Below are 20,170 nucleotides of genomic sequence, written 5' to 3'. Positions count from 1 at the left end.
TGATGAAAAATAAACATTCTGTGAATGAGATTATAAAGATAGAATACAGCAAGTTTTACCCCCCCCCCCCCACCCCACACACACAAAAAAAAAACAGTTAAAGAACTGTTTTTTTCCTTTCTTGGTCTTGGTTTTCATAATCACTTGAAATGCACTTGCACACACCGGGCCAGAAGGCTATTGATTGTTCTTTATTGAAACAGGGTTTCTGAAAGGGAAGGGCAACAAAAGAAAGTAAAGAATGCGGAATCTATTGTGAGATGATTGTTGTTGGTGTGCCAGTCATATTTACACAGTCCTGCTGAGACTGAGCAGACGTGAACATTGCAAGATGCTATCCTAACAGGTAGTTTCTACAGTAGGTCTATAGATGGGAGGCTCTATTGTAAACAGTGAGAGAAGGACTTGCGGTTGGCATCCCGTTGCGGAGGCTGGATCTGTTGCTTTATAGCCACGAAACTTTTGATTCAGTGGCGAAAAAAAATCTGAAAGCTCCACTTTGTGTCAGCATCTGTAACTGCCCTTTCATTCATTTATCGATTGTCCTTCAAAGTGATCACACTACCATTTGAGGTTGTTAATAATGGGTGTGTGCATTTAAGGGCTATATCTGCAACAGCTGTGGGTCTATATAGTCATTCTCATCTCTCGTCATAACTGTTATGAACACTTCACTTCATTGTCCTGTTGTGAATTTGGGAACATAAATACCAACTCTAAAAAGGTAAGTTCATGTATTTCTTTTTGATCCTTGATATAGATCAACTGACAGAGACTTATTTGATTCTTTTTGAAGGCCACTGCGCACCACATACACCATTAAGAATCCTTGTTCTTGTGGCATTGTTCGTGAGAGGGGAATAGAACAGGAGTTCTACAAAACGCTTACTGATCAATTCTAAAATTCTGTTTCATATTGCTGGTGACAAATATCTAAACTAGGAAGAGAGGAAAATGAATGGAATTGAATTGAAAAAACATACATGTAGAGAAGGGATCATAATACTAGGTATATCCTGTCATGAGAATACTTAAATGGGAAAGTTAAATCTTCCATGGACAACATTTTTTTCATATATTGTGTTATTCTAAAATGTTCTTAGATTATGTTTCTGTAAAGGTGTGTTGTAACTTTGCTCGACTCAAATAGGCTGTATATTAAACATCATCAGAGCAAAGTGTGGCTTCAATTCTACATTATTTTTTCTTGAAGAATTACATGTTCATCTATTTAACAAAATGTCTTTCATATGAGCAGTGTAAACAGGTCTTTGTCATTTAGACCTCAATGTACATTTACCTTTGCACCCATGCATGACTCCACATTTCTTTTTTTTAAATCCAATCTTCTGAGAGTCTTTAGTTCGCTTATATCTTAATTCCATATAAATATGTGGCACTCCTTTCTCTAATTGACTGAGAGCCTTGAATTCTAAGTTTATGCATCTCGTTTTGCAGGCCAATAAAAATATAATGCACATTTCTATTTGGTAATGTGTACAAACATGTTAATGTCTTAATGTTTTCCTACACGCAGAGGTAATTGAATCATTCTTGCAAACTATTCTATTCCTCTTTCCAGCTGTTTAACAATTTATGTTTACAATGAAAACCAAAATAAAATAACAAAATGCAGACTCATTACGATTATAATTATAGAGCATTTCAGAATCAGACACAGATAGAAAATAATTAATTTGATTGGTTTATCAATCTCATGCTAATGGACATCATTGTCTGGAAAAACAAAATTCAGTGACAGGTCTAAAGTTTATTGTATGCAAAAACATTTAATATGAAAAAGTATAATCTTCCTCTTAAATGATTAATCTTCATGGTGATTTTGGAAAAAATGTCACTCATGCATTGGAAAACATTTATATCAATTGTTAGGTTATATACATGTACTCAAATATATCAAGGGAACCTTAATTACAAGCATAATGCTTCCAAGGTTTCCTCCTCATTACTGCAGATTATTGTTAGCATCATTTGTATTTAATGACTTGCCATTAAATCGTTTTTATTACTGTTGTATCTAACAAATATTATGAACATGTTTTGTTTCCTTGTCTACTGGGTATGCCTTACTTTGTAAATTCTTTTCATATGCAGTTAATGTGGAAATAAAACCTAAATAAACAATAAAAAAATATGTGGATGTCTTTATAGAAATAGAGAAGGTAGTATTATCTTCAGATAGCAAGGATTTCTTTTTGTACAATGTGACCTTTTATTTCCATGCAGTTTAATACTCAAGTACAGTGACAGGTGCATAGTGCTTGTCTTAAAAAAATATTTGAAAAATAAATATATTTGAATACTGCTATGTACTGCCAAACAACTATTATTTTCTGTTATCTCTGAAATTTGCTGATATGATGATATGATATTCATTCATTTTCTTCATTTAAAAGATGTTCTACATTCAATACTACATACTAACTACACACAATTATTTTATTTCCAGTCTTTCACTTGATGCGATATGCAATGTCTGTGATCACCTCCAAATTAGAATCAAATGGTTTATTGTGCACAATCATGGCACTTTTGGTGAATTAAAGTTCTAATAAAAAGGGAAGTTTTAGATGTTTTTCCAAAGCCATAAGTTAGAAATAGTGCCCTTTGCAATATGGGAGGGGTGTCCTTCTCAACAGTGAAACAAACCTATCATATCTACATCCTTCAAATAGTTGATTGAGGAGGAGTTAATAAATCTTTTGAGATACCCTGTATATATGTCCTCTTTAATTTGCCAAACCCCCAATCAGATAAATATTTTCTTGTGTGTCACAAAAATGTATCGATTTGCAATTTTGTTCATTTCCCATAAAAAATTTACTTAAGAACACACAGTTTCAACGGCTAAAATTCCTTATCAAGTCTATAGGTTGGGCTGCATGGTATTAGGAGTTTTTACAACTATTCCTATTCTATTGCAAGAAGGTTCAAGGCAATCTGTGAGAGAGAATTACAAGGGTGAAAGAAAACTGCTTCCACACCATCCAACAACCATTCATGATTTCAATAATTTCAGACCTCATGTCATGACCACTGTTCATCTGTTCTCACAACAAAAGGGGAAAATATATGAAGGCACGCACACAAAATCATCAAATATCTGGATAAATGACGTATTGTATTTTCACACCTCACTTTAAGGTCAAAGGTATTTTGATCAATAACAGATTGCCAGTTATTCCGTTAACAGTTGGAGACTTGTTTTCTATTAATCCACACATGTAAGCTTGTAGTATACACTCCATACAATGCCACTCAGAAAGGTAGAAAGATATGATTTTCAATATAAGTAGTGGGATCTATAAGATGCCATTAATGGATTTTAAACTTTTTTGCCAATTCTATTTCCTGACAGATATCATTATTAACCATTCTCAATTCAATATCATCCAAAACAGATTTGAAAAGACCCTGCTGTCGTCATATGATAGGCATCCAGTTCAACCATGGGAGGCTACGACCCATTTCCGATCATGACATATCTGCACCAACTAATATTCATCAGTATGATATGGTATGGGCTGGCAACTGCTCAGACTACAGCTCCAACAGAGCCTCAGTCATGTCCAAGCGGCTGCCACTGTGATTTCCAGACCAGGGTGGTAAACTGTCAGCAAGGTTCCTTCACAAGCATACCAAACACCTTTCCCTCATACACCGCAACTCTGATCCTTAGGGGAAACATATTCCGAACTCTTCTTGAAGACTCCTTTGTAGGACTCTCCAATCTGGTATCCTTGGACCTGACCTCCTGTGAGATTGGAACGATCAATCCTAGAGCTTTCAACGGTCTGGACAACCTTAACATCCTCAACCTCCAACTGAACCACCTGAGTACGTTGCCTCCTGGAGCATTTGCAGGGCTCACCAAACTCAGGGATCTCAATCTGGAGAGGAACAAGCTACAGATATTACCTGGTGGTGTGTTCAGTGATACGCAGGTTCTCAAAGTCTTGGACGTCAATGATAATCGGATTACCCAGATACATGATGATGCTTTCAGTGATTCCACTGTGTTGTCAGCTCTCCACCTAGCATATAACCAACTTGTCAGCATCCCTGAGATGGCATTGAAGAATCTTACTAATTTAAAGAACTTAGCCCTCTCTGGAAACCCTATTCCTACCATACCATCCAGGACATTCATCTCACTTACCTCTTTAAATCTACTGTATCTTGACAACATGCAGCTGGGATTAAACACGACGCTGGGATCCCTGGAGGTAGATTCATTTGCTGGTCTTCAATCGGTCACTACCATCGACCTTTCACACAACCAGTTCCGTACTCTTGATCCACTAGCATTTCAATCCCTGACATCCCTGGATACTTTACTCCTCACAGGAAACTTATGGGACTGTGAGTGTCCCCTCTCACCGTTTGTTCAGTGGCTAAAGCAGAGTGGTATCATCTACTACAGCACTAGCTGGTACTGCATGTACCCAAGCGACCTCAGCGGCACTGTTGTTTATGCACTACCACCTCGTGACTTTGCATGTGAGCCAATCATTACTGATCCTCCTATTGACACTGTGGTTGAATACAGGCAAAGGGCAATCTTCCAATGTAGAGCAAAGGGAGATCCAACTCCGGAAATCAAGTGGTATGGGCCCGATGGCACCAGAATATTAGCGACATCCAATGAGGAAAACGTATACACTGCCTTGGATGGCCTTGTGCTTGTAATTCGGTCAGCAGAAGAAGAACATGTTGGTTTGTATAACTGCACAGCTAGTAATGTGCGTGGCAGTGATTCTGTAGTATTTCAGGTTGTCGTCAATGGCATTCCTGAACCTGAAACATCCACTGTCAGTGGAAGTACAGTAAGTGACAATTCTTCATCCCCTGTGGTAGAACCCACCGACACCACCTGCGCCAGTTTTACTTTGTCAATCGTAATGGCATCTGTGGAGGAATCATCTATTGAAGTTTCCTGGACCCCTTTCAATGGTGATAGAGAAATAACAGGCTACATAGTACAATCACACATCTTTGGCGACCAGCAAACAAACTCATATTACGTCAACTGGACAGCAAACAGTTTTGAATTAACAAACCTGCTTTCAAACACTGGTTATACAGTCTGTGCTGCTTTTCTCCTTGACAACTGCCCCCTCGTGATACCCAGAGCGCAATGTACAGAGGTGACCACTGCGGGTGTCAACCCCGCCACTGCAGCACTGCAAGGTAGGCATCGCAATGAGATTGTTGGTACAGCCCTGGCATGTATCCTTGGAACGCTTCTCCTCATGGCAACCATTTTCTTCATTCTCTGGAGATACAGGAAACCTAAGGATTACCATCACTATGACTTTAAGGGTAACAAGGACACAGCTGCTTTTGCAGGTATCCCAGAAGACACTGGGTTCACTGTCAGTGATGTGATTGCTTCTGGTTCTGTTTCATCCAACAAGTACGAAGCCCAGAATGGAGCTTACGTCAATGGGGGTATGGACATATCAACAGGCAATAGCAATGAATACAGCAATGAACCTGTTGGAGGAAGCGTCATCTATGAAAACAGTGTGATCCAACACTCAGCAGACATACACTCGGATGTAGAACCTCCAGCAGACTATACCAGTGATGTCACTACTGCCTCCATGAAATCTGCCAATTCAGTAGGATCCGACGATGGCTTGAGAGAGGGGCGAGAACCAAAGGATAAACCCTCCAAGGTGAAAAGGAGCAGAACCTCTTTAACTTCTGATGAAAGTTTGGAGAGTGATGAGGCAATAGAAATGACTAATTTAGGGGCCCCACCTCACAGCAATGGAGATTTAAATAATGAGAATGAAGTGAGTGTAATCTAAATTGTATTAAACTAAATATCTTATCATGTTGATTCATGCTGCTTTATATGTGTTTTGAATGCACAATTCAAAAGTGAATTACTTAAACAAAACAATGAATGTGAAATGGGCATAAAATGCTGTTCATGTAACATTATAGAGAATGGATACAGACTATGTAACTATAAAGAACACATTATCATAACTACAGCAATAGGGTTCACTGAAATGCATAATTTCTATTATATTTTGATTAATGAAATCCTGTTCAGTGATTGGTCAACATAGCATCATGTGACCAAACATAACATTGCTATGATGTTACCGATAGGAAAAATGTGCTACATGTATACCGTGACGTCATTCATGGGATATAGTGCACTATACCATAGATGACGTCATAGATATGTGATCGATCAAGATCAATGTGATATCGGGCCTGGTCATGGTACTTTCATCTGCGCTGCTCTCACTGCACTCTACTCTACTTCAGTGACAGTATACATTGTTATTATTATTATCATTTTTATGAAGGTTGGTTTGAAAAATGTAAAACAAATACATCATGCACTATTTTAAGCCACTAGTGAAATTATGGGTTCCTCGGCGACAAAAATAGCCCTACTTTCCTGCCACCTCGATCCATAATTTCAACTAAAGTCTCTCAGTGCATGGTATATTTGTTTATTGATCAATATTCTAACATAATACTATAATAGAATGAACAATACATACATATGGACTATATATATTTTGTTGTTGTTGCAAGTATATATTGGTAATATTTTGATACCTTGGTAACATAAGTAAATTAAATTTACTTTCCTTCAACTATTTCTTTAGAAAGAACATTGTAGCTCATGAATTTCATTTGAAATATATACAAAATAAGACAATCATATTTAATGTCCATATTTGTTTTATATACTGAATCTTGCCTGTGCATCCTTAAAAACTTAATGTCAAAGTCATTTCTTGAAATTGACTACCGATAATCAGAAATTTTAGTTTGTGTGTATATGTCTTACTCTGCATTTAGTCAGTATCATGCATGTTAACTATTCTTACTTTATGCATGCAAATATTGCTATTGACCAGGAAATATTGTTCACTTTATTGCCCAAAGACAATTTCATGCCCACATTTTTGGCCAATCACAGGTTTTGAGTCCAGATTTGCAGTACAAGAGTATTTCTCTCAATTGGTATCCCCCATGAAAATACCTATCTAATGTTTTCTCCTTCACTTGGACTTTTTTTCGCAACACTATATCATATTTAAACTATCCAAATGAAATTTAATGGAAGGTTATTTTCTTATAAAATGATGCTCATATCATCTGATTTTTATATTTTAGGAAACAAATTTGGTTTGGAAAAAAATTGTTGTTATTTCCAACAACACTGACATCTCAATATGCTGAATGATGGTTTGTGAAACAGATTTCTGTTGTTTTTTCCTTTCACCCATAACAGGTCTATCTCATTATAACATACAGTAGTATCTCACATTTATTTTTCCTCTTTAACAAAAATTACAGGGCAAATATATATGTATACATATATGTATTACTTTGAAACATACTTCTTATCCAGCTTATGTGAAGCCATGGACATACTTCACTCTATAGCCACAGAATTAACAGCCTGGTGATTTTGTTCCCATCATTTCTATCTTACATGTGACAGTATTCCTTCTTGTGGACTATATTACAAATCATTTACATTAACAAATGATTTGAACTATTGTATTTTGTCCTAATTATGATAGTTTGAAGAATAAAAATCCAGCTAAGTAATAATCAATTTCTGAGGAACCATCACAATTTGGGTAGCAAGCTAAAGATATAAAGGTCTACAAACACAATACAACATTCCCATCATTGGCTTCTTTTGACAATCAAGGACGACAATTCATCTTTGCCCTTTCTCGATATACAATTGGTAGAATATTTGTTTGAAGTACACAACAAAGTGTCTGTGTAGAGAAAGAAGTGTTTTTTTTATTACGGGGCAAAAATCTATTTCTCGACACGAGGAGAAAAGTATACATCAATGATAAGTCATTTTTATGATATTCAAAATCATCATTTCTAAATACTCCTCAATTGTCAAGTGCATGTAAATTAATTCTACAATATCTACTCTTAAAATATTTATTAGCTTTCAGGGTTTATTAGAATGATTTCCATTAAACACCAATACATTTGACTTTGTTTTAGGGGTGCTCTGAGCTATATCTATCAAATCTATGATTACCATGGAGGATGGTACTAACCATTACATTCTGGTAAAGGTAAAGAGTGGTTTGGGCTTTCATAGAGAGGTCATCCATATTAAGTCTGTATATACCAAACAAATAGTAAAACTCCTTGTGTGACATTGCAGTTATCATGATTGATGGTATACCAAAAACTTTAAGATGAATTGCGCTACAATAATATATACTGTAGCAAAAAGTAGCATGTCATGGAGCAAATCAAAACCATAAATGGGTGATTTTGCAAAGCTGTTAATGTTGCACACAGCAAACCTTCCGACAATGGAAGTCTACTGTTTTGAAGAAAGCAATAGAAGTGTTAATGGGGGAAAATGAAGAAAGTTGTGGGAAGAGTAAGATACGTATATGAATCTAGATCTGAATCAAACTTCTACGGATATTATATTCAACTAGATCGGTGATATCATGTGCAAAACACTGACCATTGTAAGAAAAATGCACTTTCACCCTACTGTATAACCTTAGATAATCGTTTGGTCCTTGAGCGATGTCATAAAAGATTAAATGCCTTTTCAATAGCCCCTTGCAGGGATTCATCATATAGCAATACAACAAAATTATACAACTACACTGTATGTGATTAAAGTAGTTAATAGATTCTTTTCTATTAAAATGTTGTATAACAAAATGTTGTACAAGCAAACGTTTAAGCATCATTTCAAATGAAAACTCTATAAAGTATCAAAGCCCACTTCAAACGCGAACGTTGCATTGTACAAAAACAGTATAGCTGGGTCAGGCTTATAGTGACTGTGCACTGATGGTTGGCCTTGCACTCTCATTGAAACAGAGTGCGACACCACAATTCACTATAACAAAAGATTTACTGACCTCTTTAAAACTAGTTCCTTTACATGATACCCTTTTCATGTGTGTCTATATACCACTTCTGTTATATATACAATGATTCTTCATATTTTTCTTTGGGTACGAGTTTTGTATAAATTTACTCTAGTCTTCACAGGCATTAGTATTACCTGGAACGTATGCATTTAGAAAAGATTCACAATTTAGCCAGATCAGTGATAATATACATGTGCAAAGCACCGTGACCATCATAATTGTAAGTCTGGTTACTTGCCTGGGTATTTGGTTTTGAATAAGATTAGTGGATTTAATGGCAAAATATTGTGACCAATATAAGAATAAACGGTTTTCACCCTCTCCACTTTTAAAGAGAGAGCTGAATTATTGTAAAGATGGGGGAAATAAAAACAAACAAGTATACAAAGGAACTTAAATATTTTTTTTGAGCTTTCTCACTCTTTTTACATGTAAATGTAATTTTTTAATAATATATTACAGAAATATCCACTGAAGAAGATTGCCCTTAAAGGTAATACAAAGTTTTGGGAAATTTTGAAAATTGGATGTATAGTACGGTAATTCTTTTTAAAAATTTGTTTATATTTGGATGCCCCTGTGGATGTATTAGAAGCACTAGAAAATTTAGCCCCTAAAACACTTCTGCTTTTGAGAAAATTGAATAATTAAAATTTACCTGTACTCCCTGTAAATTTCAAATATTTTAAATAGTAATCATGGTAGCTGTGACTCTGAAAATATCAGAATATGCAGTTCTGATCTATAATTTCTAAACGGGAATACCAAAACGGTTGATTGTAGTCAAGAAACATTGTTTTAAAGCTAAAGCATTATCAGTATAGAGAGGAAGCTATACAAAATAAAGAGTTTATTATTTACAATTTCATCACTTTAGACTTGATTTCAACTGCGACAACGATCTTTGAATATTGTAAAATCATATGCTTCTAATATGTTCATTTGAACCAAATTCATAACCCCATACCAAAACTTTGTATTACCTTTAAAATGCCCTCATTTTAAAAATATGATAAGTAATAGCTAGAAAATTTGGACCAAACATTTCATGACACATGTTAGTAGTCCCACTTCTGTGTAAAGTGCAAGTGGTTTCCAGCATGATCAAGTAAATATCTGTTCACTTTGATAATTCAAAAGATTTCCAAATTGCTTCCAGACAGTTTTTTTTCACAATATAATCACATGACCAGTACTCAAATCTCTCTGTTAGTCTTTCACTCGATCAGTGCTATCACATGCATAATAATGAGACTATTGCAATAGGAAAAGAAATTTTACCCTGCCCATCTTTCTTAACATAATCCTTTGATTTTAGATTCAGTTCATAAATGCCATTTTACTTTGATAGCAATTCTACCTAGTGCAGACCAACAGTCTGTTTGGTTGTTTGTTGGTATGTCCTTCATAATACCTGGGCTCAGACATCAACTGAATGCATGTATGAAAATGTTTTAATTATTTTCTACAAATAAAGAATCAAACAGAGGCTAAAGACTGAGAGCTACGAGGCAATTCAATGAATCAAGGATTTTGTGGAAGTAGAGTCTCTTACGACCACTGATGATTAAATAAGCAAATAAAATAAGATGCATTACCAAATATATTCTCACATACAGCAATTCAAAAACAAAGACAACTAAAGCTATATTTGAAGTACAAAACCAATGAGTGAAAGGAGGTTCCTTAGTATTGTCTACATAACAACTTTATTTAGGTATAGCACAGATTTTGTTTTTGTTATGGACTCCAAACCCCAGTTATATTGGGCCTAGCATACAATCAATAGTTTAAATATAGAGAACACTGATACTGATAGTGACAAAAAGAGTGTACACTATAACAAAAAATTATGTTTTGCAATTTATCATGTAATTGTTTTTATCTTGAGTTGTAACATGTATGGTAGAATTTTTCAAATCAATAAAGTTAACTTTTCTTCCCATGTATATTTTGTACTAGGAATTCTTTTTTTTTTAAATTGAAATTAGCTACCCATGTTTTATCTAATCATAAACTATTTCTAACGTCATAATGTCAAAGTTTTACATCAAACTGATCAAGCTTTTCTCATTAACTATGTTGTTTTTGTAATATATATACTGTAATAAAATGGTTATATACATCCTGACTTTCATGTGATGTTTACACCAGTATGTTTCATCTCACAAAAGAAATATTTCTTTCCCTTCTGCATCACCAAATTTTTTGAACCATTTGTCATAACATACTTATATTTTGACTTGTAATGACTTCTTGCATTGTTGAATTAGGCTTGGCAAATTTGACAAGTGAAATCATTACAACAATGAATTGGAATTTACCTGTTTCAGAAAGAGATAATGACACATTCTTTAATAGTCAAAACATATCAACACTCAAATTTTTGGGCAGAGTTTACAGCCCATGTGGAATGGAATGGAAGTAATGCAGAGTAACAAAGAATAGACTTCTTCTGTGTGATATATCTACAATCAGCATGGTTTCAGTGGTTTTAGTAAACCTGCCTGCTGCCCTCTTTAATTCATACATAGAGAATTATGAGAGTTGCATGTACTGTTCTTAGGTTTATGATTCCTCAGTGCTTTGTTTTTGTGCATTATCTACTGAAGGATCAGTTTTAACGAGTCTGATTTGTACTTATCAAGATCCCTCCACTGCTAATTATTATAATGACTTGTCAATGACTTTTGCAAAGTCTTCTTAATCTTTAAAGGAAATAAATGATTTGATCTGATAGGAGGTCTAATGAATAAGGCAATTTTTTGTTATTAATGTGGATGTACTACTCTCCATTTTGTTTTTTTTCTATCTCTGAAATGTCAGAGAATTGTATTCTTTTCATAATAAAATGTTTTATCATAGTAGTGTCCAACTTAGAAAAGGTAACATACATGTATATGATCTCCTTTATAACAAATAAGACTGTGTCATAATGAACCTGATGAATATTTGGTAATTTTATGAACATTACAATTATAATTGAGTTACAAGTACAAGATTTCTATAGCAACTCTTGTTTCCAAATACAATCCCACACAAAGTCTTCGCTAGTCATCAGATACGCTATTGCTTCATACACCTAGAATAAAACATGCTTGGGGCGATCGAGCTTTCTCAGCCATGGGTCCAAAACTCTGGAATGAACTCCCTCTACAAATACATCAACTGTCATCAACAGAATCATTAAAATCACAACTGAAAACTTATATGTTTTTTTCATTGTAATTATTGCAATATTGTTACATGTATTTTTCTCTAAGCGCCATGAGCATCGAAAGGGGGACCTGTGCGCTATACAAGTACCGGAAGCCACTATTATCATAATTATTATTATATAGTATGCAAACCTAAAGATCAAAACAAAATCTAACTTTTGATAATTGGAATCTTAGAATTTTAATTATCAGTTACTCTAAGCAAAATATTTCATATGTTCAGAGAAATGTTTCCTTTTATTCATATATTTTTCAAATATTTGTATGATATTGTTATTTACAGTAAAAACAAAATTGTATTAATGCATTATGAGGACATTTATACCTACATTGTGTCATCATATCAATAGATAGCTGCTGTACATACAACTTTAATGGCATAAGTTGTAAATAATAAACAATAAATTTGATCTATATGTGTTAAAACAACTCAAATCTATGTCTTTCAAGTATATGTATAATGTAATGTTTGTGGAAAATTCATAACTTGCAAATACTATATTTCTACTCTATTTGTCTATATCTTTTCATGTGTATTTAGGGTTCTTGGTTCCTGAAATAGATGTAATCATTTCCTATGTGTCAGCAATAAATGTAAATAATCATTTCACCATATTATGTTCATATATGTACATTGTACATGTACACCTGTCTAAAATCTGAATAAAAGCTATTGCTGGGGCAAATTAAATGAATGTTTGTGTGTAGATGTTTATTTTATTAGTATCATGAGCACTTACCTTCTTATAACACCCTTTTCACATGCTGTATACAACATACTGCCATTTGATGTATACCTTTTGAGAAAGGAGAGATTTTTAAAATGTTGTTCAATTCAAGTTACTGTAATACAATTCAAATTTATTTTAACTCAAACAGTAAAACATAAAGATAAACATGTAGATTGATGAAAAGTGTTGATAAAAAAATATAGAAGACTCATACTTACAATACACACATACACAAAGATATCACAGAAATATTGATTTTACAAGCTTCTTTTTTTTTCCTTCAATAATATGTATACGATATATTTTAGTGTAAGATTCAGCTCTATATAAATACATACATATACATACTTATACTACATGTTCATGCAATTTAAAAAAAAAAAGGAGAGAGACATTCTTAATCAAAGGTTAAAAGGCCTTTGGAGGGCCTGCAGGATTCCTAAAATCAAATTCTCTAGTAAATGTATCAGGGAAATGTGACTCTTCATTCCTTCACTGTGAGAGTCTAGAGAGAGCCATCGAGATTCCTAAAAGAAAAAAAAAATGGAAAAACATTTCTTTTTCATTCCCCTCCTCCTATCTAAAGAGAGCCAGCAGGACCCCTGTAATCATATTCCATGGAGAATTTTAAAGTAGCCACACAAGAATCAAAAGTGTTTTGAATTGATGCAAAACTCATATCATTGCGAAGGGAAAGCCTTGCCGATCAAATATACTTCAAAATATGTATGGGGCCCGCAGTAATCAACTCTCGAAAATGTTAGTTTTGAGATCCAGATTTTCTGCCTTCAACGGTCCTTTGTAGAGCGTCAATATTTGTGACGTCACATTCGGGACACGGCTGGTGTGACGTCACTATTTAGAGCTCGCTACGCTTGTGTGTTTGACTTACGTTCAGGGGCGTTCGGGGGTCTAAGGAGGGTCTTGAAAAATTGCATTTTACGCCTTTCCATGATATCTATATGATTTCTCAGCAAATTGTTCGTGTTTTTCAAGAGAAAATCTTTCCATCCATATGTAATTTGTTCTAATTATGAGTTGTTAGTGAATTTTCTTTGTGTAGCTCCTTTAATGGCAGGGTTAATTCTTGCTCCTATCTCCTTCCCCCTTTTGCTCCGACAATTAAAGGGCAAGTCTGACCCATTTGCAAGTTGAATAAATTAAACAAAAAAAAGGGTGAAGGTTTCATCAAAATGGGACAAAAAATAAGAAAGTTAAGGAATTTCACAGTATTGCATTTATGATTTCATGACACAGTGATATGTATCACAAAGCCTGTATGCAAAATAGTAAGTTGATGAAGTCATCCCTCACTATCCCCCATGTTTTTGTTCATTAAATTTTTACTTGTTCTCTTCTTTTTTGGACCCTGTATAAAACATTTCATTAATATTACAATCAGTTACACTAATGGTTATTTTGCCCTATAAAGGAAACCAATAACACAAACACACAAACAAAAATGCTCTGTCCAGGTCACATTCATTGGATCCCTGGTATGGCTATTTTTTCCCCTTATGTTCTTTAACTATCTTAATGTATTGTATAGGTTTTAGCATGTTTTTATCCAAAAATAAACTGATCATTTTTGTTTGATTCATTCCCTTTGATATCATGAATGATATGGATAACAGTGATGTCTCTCATTACTATACCTGATTTTCCATATTGATTCATCACCATTCTCTCTGAGTGTCTCTTGGACACCAACATCTGGCAAGTAGGCACAAACTTCACTTCCACCGAGCATAATTACACCTGTAATATATGAAGAAGAAAAAAGAGAAACTCATTAGAATGTGATATGAACATTAAAACATGATATTTCTTTTCCTTATGAGTTTATTTTTTTGTTATGTTGAAGTGGCATTTGGAACAATAGATTTATAAGGTGGTGGTACTAGCAAACACAAGGAAGATCCTCCAAATTCTAAGGAAAATGGAAATCACTGGTCAATGCCAATAATAATTATTATGATGAACAACAGAATCATGATATGATACATGCCTCGTAAGTTCAAAGTAATCACATCATTTTTTAACAATATTAGTTTAAAACCCTGAACAATTAATAATTTAAGGACCTAAATTTGAGATTTAAGAATTTGAATAAAAAGTTGGGATAGGTACAAATACAACATCCCTCCAATATCCTTTCGCATCAATCATCCGTGATAATGACTACTATAAGAACAGCAGATAACATATCCCGTAATATCAGACCTGATAGTTACACACAAAATTGGAACAAATACAACATCCATCACATTCCGATTCTCTTTCTATTCAACAATTTAAATAATAATTATACCACTAAATTATACATCAGGGTTCAGCAGGCCCTCAAAAACTATTTATCTGTAGCAGCAAGATGAGTTAATGAAAGTACCAATATGTGCACTAATTCAGATCATAAGAAAATTGAAGCCTTCATTTTACACACAACAAATGGGGTGAATAAAACACTCTCAGTTTCAAAATTCAAATTTGAAAACAAAAATTACTGTAATTTTACTAATAATGAATATTTTGCCAACATACTTTTAGAAGTTTTTAATTATGATTATTTTTTAGAACTTTTTTTTACTAGCCCTTCTACAAGTTTTGAGATTTTAACGGTGCAAATCCCTGCAACGCCCTTCAAGCTTATAGAAATGGAGAGATGCATGCAAGACTTACTTGAGAACCCATCTTCAGCCATTGCATTGTAGGGGCCTGGGGTAGGGGATACTGAATGGAGAGTAGCACCAGCAGGAATGTCTAGGAGGGTACGACCATCTATTGTTACAACCTACAAATGGACAGCATTAAAGAAATTCAATCAAAAACATGTTTTTGCCGAAGGTTAAGTTTGTATTCTTGATTTTTGAAATAATTTTGTTTTACCTTGCAAAATACTTAGTACAAAATGGTGTTCTGTCAATAATTCTATACATGCGTGCTGTTTATTAATATGTACAAACTGGAAGTTCTATAACTAAAATATCAAAAGCTGAAAATTTGAAACAGGAATTACCCGATGGTATATTATTGATGGGCATCAAGTAATAGTATAAAAGTTTCAAAAGGAAGCATTAAAACATCACGGCTGGAGGTATATGCTATTCCACATTTTGAAAATGATAGCTAATATTTTGGGACACAAAAATGCTTATTCTTGAAATGCAAAATGGGTCCCTGATATTATGAAGCATCCCTTTTTATCAAGAATATCAACAATGACTACACACACTCATATTGTACATTTGTGTCAGTTGTGTTAGTGTTAGTGTTAGTTGAGACACAAAAATTCTATAAAATCATCTGGATTAAAATGGGGAAGGCTCTACATACCTTCCCATGGCCGTCTATTGAAGCAGTTACAAATGTAGTTTCCCCTGAACACCAAGGCCAGCTATCGGAAAGAAAGCTGACATCACGGATGACATCACAATGTAACTGAAGATCAAAGCACAGCATGGAAATATATATTCAGAAGTTGTGCATTGTTGCTACTGGTAGAAAACAATGTGACGTCAGAAGGCCTTAGGTCACTTTTGACAAAGAAACACTATAGTTCTAATAAGCCAATCCAAATTTGATTTTATCATAACTACTACAAGTATTTATAGAATGGATTGTATTACCGGTAATACAAAGAGGAACATATATGTCCTATTATTATGATAATTTCCCATATTTATTTTGCTAAATTTTCAATTGAGCACCTAGTGATTCCTAACTGGTTAAGTAAAGACCAAATTCTGAAGAGAAACATCTTTGTAACAGGAGGTTATTTGAAACATTGATTCAAGGTCCTAATGAAGAGTTGCTTTAAAGTGCACTTAATAATGTTGTTAAGCTTTGATTAATAATACTCACATCATAGACATATAATAGTGGAATTGACATTCTGAGGTCAAATACTGCCAATCCCTGTATGAGAGAAAATGAAAAATAAAAGACAGATTAGGAATGTTGTTTTGAAATACTATCAGCACTTTGGTAATTTGGAGAAACAAATCAGACTTATATAGATATTAATAATGATATTGTATGGCTTTGTTTCCATGTGATACAAGAATATATTGCTCTTGCTAAGACAATATTAGACTCATCTTTGACTTGTTCATTATTGTCATAGCTCAAGCAATATATTCTTGTATCATCCTCAAAGCCATCAAATTTTATATACATATTTATTCTACCCTCTGGCACAGGATGAAACATGAGGGTCTTCAGAAATAAAACAAATTAAAAGTAACCATAAAGCTTATATATTTAATACCCGAATATAACATCTTTGAAATCAAGCATACAAGAATTTTTAGTGAGTGTGAGCGCGATTATATGGGTGTACCCAAATCTCTACCACAAAAGTGATATATTCTGCATGTTCAGACACTGGAGCAGTTGATGACTACACAATTAGGTAAGTAATAATTATTTCCAGAAAGGTTGAGTGAGGAAGAAGAACCTTTTCTCTACTTATTCTTTCATAAAGCTTTTCTTAATAAAAAAGAAAAACAAAATACAAAAGAACATAATTTCTTCTATGAATTCTTTAAAAAATGGTATAATTTTGTTTTGATTTTGACAAACCTTTCCATTGACACAGGTACAAACAACAGTGTGAGGGCACTTGGGATCCACTGCTAATCCAGTTCTATCTCGGCCATTAAAAGCACCTATAAAGAGACAGATAATCAAAGTCTTTAATCCTATAGATTTGTTGATCCTTGATATTAAATCAAATTAATCTTTAATCCACTATGATGATGGCTTCTTGTAATCAAAAGCAGTTTCCCTATCATACATTAAAATTATCATCATACTGTTTGAAAAAGAAATTCTTAAATGCAGAAACTAACTCAGATATTCAACAGAAAACAGCTTGCTAATAAAGGCATACTTGGCAAGTAATTCATAACTTCTTTCATTTAATACTGATGCATACATTTGTATACAGCACAAAGAAAATCACAAATCATACAAGTCTTAAATCTCCTATTTAAATTGGGAATGTATGGTTAATAATCGCTGTAAATATTTAATTCATGGGGTACCTTCATAACATGCCTAGTACATTCAAGCCTGTCTTGGAACGAAACCAGACTAATTGCCTTCATGGATAATGTCAAGGCCATATGCTTGTAGAACTTTTGATTATTGGCCATGACACATGATATAAACATTAGCATGACTCATGGTTGGCAACCCGGCATGTTGACAGTAATTTTGTTTTAGCTTTGCTACATTTAAGTTACTGTTACTCTCTACCGACTCTATCTTCACAAGTTCTTTTAAAAAAAACTGAAGTTACTATAAATGTAGAGTGAATATCAAAAGGTAATTTATGAGCAGTAAAAAATGTAACAATATTCAATTTACCTAAAGTGTTAAACTAACCAAACGATTATGGGACAATATGCAGACAATTTATAGAAAGGATTAGAGCATGAATCCTATAGTAACCCAAGCGTATCAAATTCAAGCTCATGTAATTCATACCTCCAGGAATATCCATATATATCATAGGAAAATTATACAGAGCTAATCATATATGGCAAGCCTTATAGAAAACAAATATATTTACAGTAGTCAACTTTCATAAAACATTAACAAAATACAAAGACCTAAAAGAATCTGATTTGTACTCAGTAATAACTTACAGCTATCGTATGTCAACAGCTGGGCTCCTGTTTCAACATCCACCACTGCCAGCCGTCCTGCGGTTGTGGTGGCCAAAATCTGAACAAACAAATATCAAATATCATATACACATAAATAATGCGACTTATTCTTATCGTTCAATGCATTGCTGAAATTCTTTTCATCCTGTTCAGTGTGTTCACACACAAATGTTCAACTCAAATCATCCCCATTGAATACAGTAGAATAAAACATGCATTAAAGGGGAAGTCCACCCTGATATTATAGTGGTTTTAATAGAAGCAGAAAACTTAGAGAAACAATTCAGTGAAAATTTGAGGAAAATTCAGACAACAAATAAGAAAGTTATGAATCTTTCAAAATCATGAAAATCACGGAATCTTTGAGACAAATTGGCAATGATAATAATATCTAATATTTATATAGCGCTTAATACAAATGTCTCTAAGTGCTTTACAAATATACTATTACCCTGGTCATTGGATTCAGTGGTTGCTTGCACACAATGTGTGCACAATCTCCACTCCCTGGGGAGCATTCCAGCCAGGCGTTACATGACGCTCAAAAACTGTTTGACCAGCAATGACGGTCGCATCCCATTTAACTCCTGGGTGGAGAGTAGCAGGTGGAGGTTAATATCTTGCCAAAGGATATTAGTGCCGTGTCGGGATTCGAACCCTCAACCTTCGCATCTCCAAGTCAAGCGCCTTAAACCACTCGACCATGACACTCCCTTCAGAAATTTTGATGTCATTCCCTCACAATTCTGATCTGAATGACAGAATGACCCAAAATCTCAATTTTCTGAATGTAAATGAAATAGTAGACCTCTCTTATATGGGGAGGCATGAAAGAACATGTTATCTGTGATATGATAGAGATAGGCATGAAGAAAATATATGTTTTTATCAAAAAGGAAATTAATGACATTCCTTGCATTCAACAAAGGATAAAAAATGAGGGGGTAACATCATATGTAGAGATCGCGTTGCCAATTTGACTCACAAATTTGATGTATCTCATGAAAAGTTATGGATTTAAAAAATCCATGACTTTCTAATTGATTGTCCAATTTTTCTCAAACCTTCACTGGTCTGTTCTTCTCATGTCTCTCCTTGTATTTAAACAAACTTGTTATCAGGGTAGACTTCACCTTTAAGGTCAAGTAGTTATCTAGGTATTACTTCAATATTGCATAATTTTGATGGGTGGATTGGGCAAAATGATGCAGGGTAAGAATTTTTTTAAATTACTGACAACTAAAACCTCAGAATCAAGAATAATTTTTTAGCTCTTTAGCTTTTGGTCAGTGTTTAAATCCTAATTTAGATCAGTATTATACAATGTAATAGCAATTGCTATTTCAAATTTAAGATTAAATCACCTTTCTTCCATCACAAGTGAACCTCACAGCATTGATGTTTCTGGCAAGACTAAATGTTGTCACCTTCAGAGCAGGAGAGAACAAAAATACATACCGGTACAAGGAATAAACGTATAATAAACTTTACATAGATCCTCCAATTTGAAGGGATAGAAGTTCAAATTTAGATATAATATGATAAAACGAAGTGTATTACTTGGCTTATTCAAGGTTTTGCAATATTGGAAAATATGATAAGCAACCTAT

The 20,170-nt window shown here is 34.0% G+C and overlaps 2 protein-coding genes across 3 annotated transcripts in view; one reads left to right on the top strand and one right to left on the bottom strand.

The window, feature by feature from the left end:
- Positions 1-20,170, bottom strand: part of LOC752443 — a 31,846-nt gene that overhangs the window by 8,300 nt on the left and 3,376 nt on the right. For both annotated transcript variants that reach the window (XM_001176088.4, XM_011684980.2), the window contains exons 4-11: positions 19,925-19,987; positions 18,540-18,618; positions 17,470-17,555; positions 16,750-16,803; positions 16,222-16,326; positions 15,568-15,679; positions 14,544-14,646; positions 12,898-12,954 (exon numbers count right to left, since the gene is read on the bottom strand). In XM_001176088.4, the coding sequence (XP_001176088.1) occupies positions 12,898-12,954; positions 14,544-14,646; positions 15,568-15,679; positions 16,222-16,326; positions 16,750-16,803; positions 17,470-17,555; positions 18,540-18,618; positions 19,925-19,987 (659 nt within the window). The remainder of the gene's footprint in view (positions 1-12,897; positions 12,955-14,543; positions 14,647-15,567; positions 15,680-16,221; positions 16,327-16,749; positions 16,804-17,469; positions 17,556-18,539; positions 18,619-19,924; positions 19,988-20,170) is intronic.
- LOC100893976 (leucine-rich repeat-containing protein 4C) lies at positions 285-9,328 on the top strand. The gene is made up of 2 exons (XM_003727908.3): positions 285-724; positions 3,423-9,328. Exon 2 carries the CDS (start codon positions 3,471-3,473, stop codon positions 5,835-5,837), a length of 2,367 nt encoding a protein of 788 aa, XP_003727956.2. The 5' UTR covers positions 285-724; positions 3,423-3,470; the 3' UTR covers positions 5,838-9,328.

Source organism: Strongylocentrotus purpuratus, unplaced genomic scaffold (genome assembly GCF_000002235.5).
Source record: "Strongylocentrotus purpuratus isolate Spur 01 unplaced genomic scaffold, Spur_5.0 spur5_scaffold_6, whole genome shotgun sequence".
Classification (NCBI taxonomy): domain Eukaryota; kingdom Metazoa; phylum Echinodermata; class Echinoidea; order Camarodonta; family Strongylocentrotidae; genus Strongylocentrotus; species Strongylocentrotus purpuratus.
Note: the sequence above shows the minus strand (reverse complement) of the source record. Positions and strands in the feature narration are given on the sequence as shown.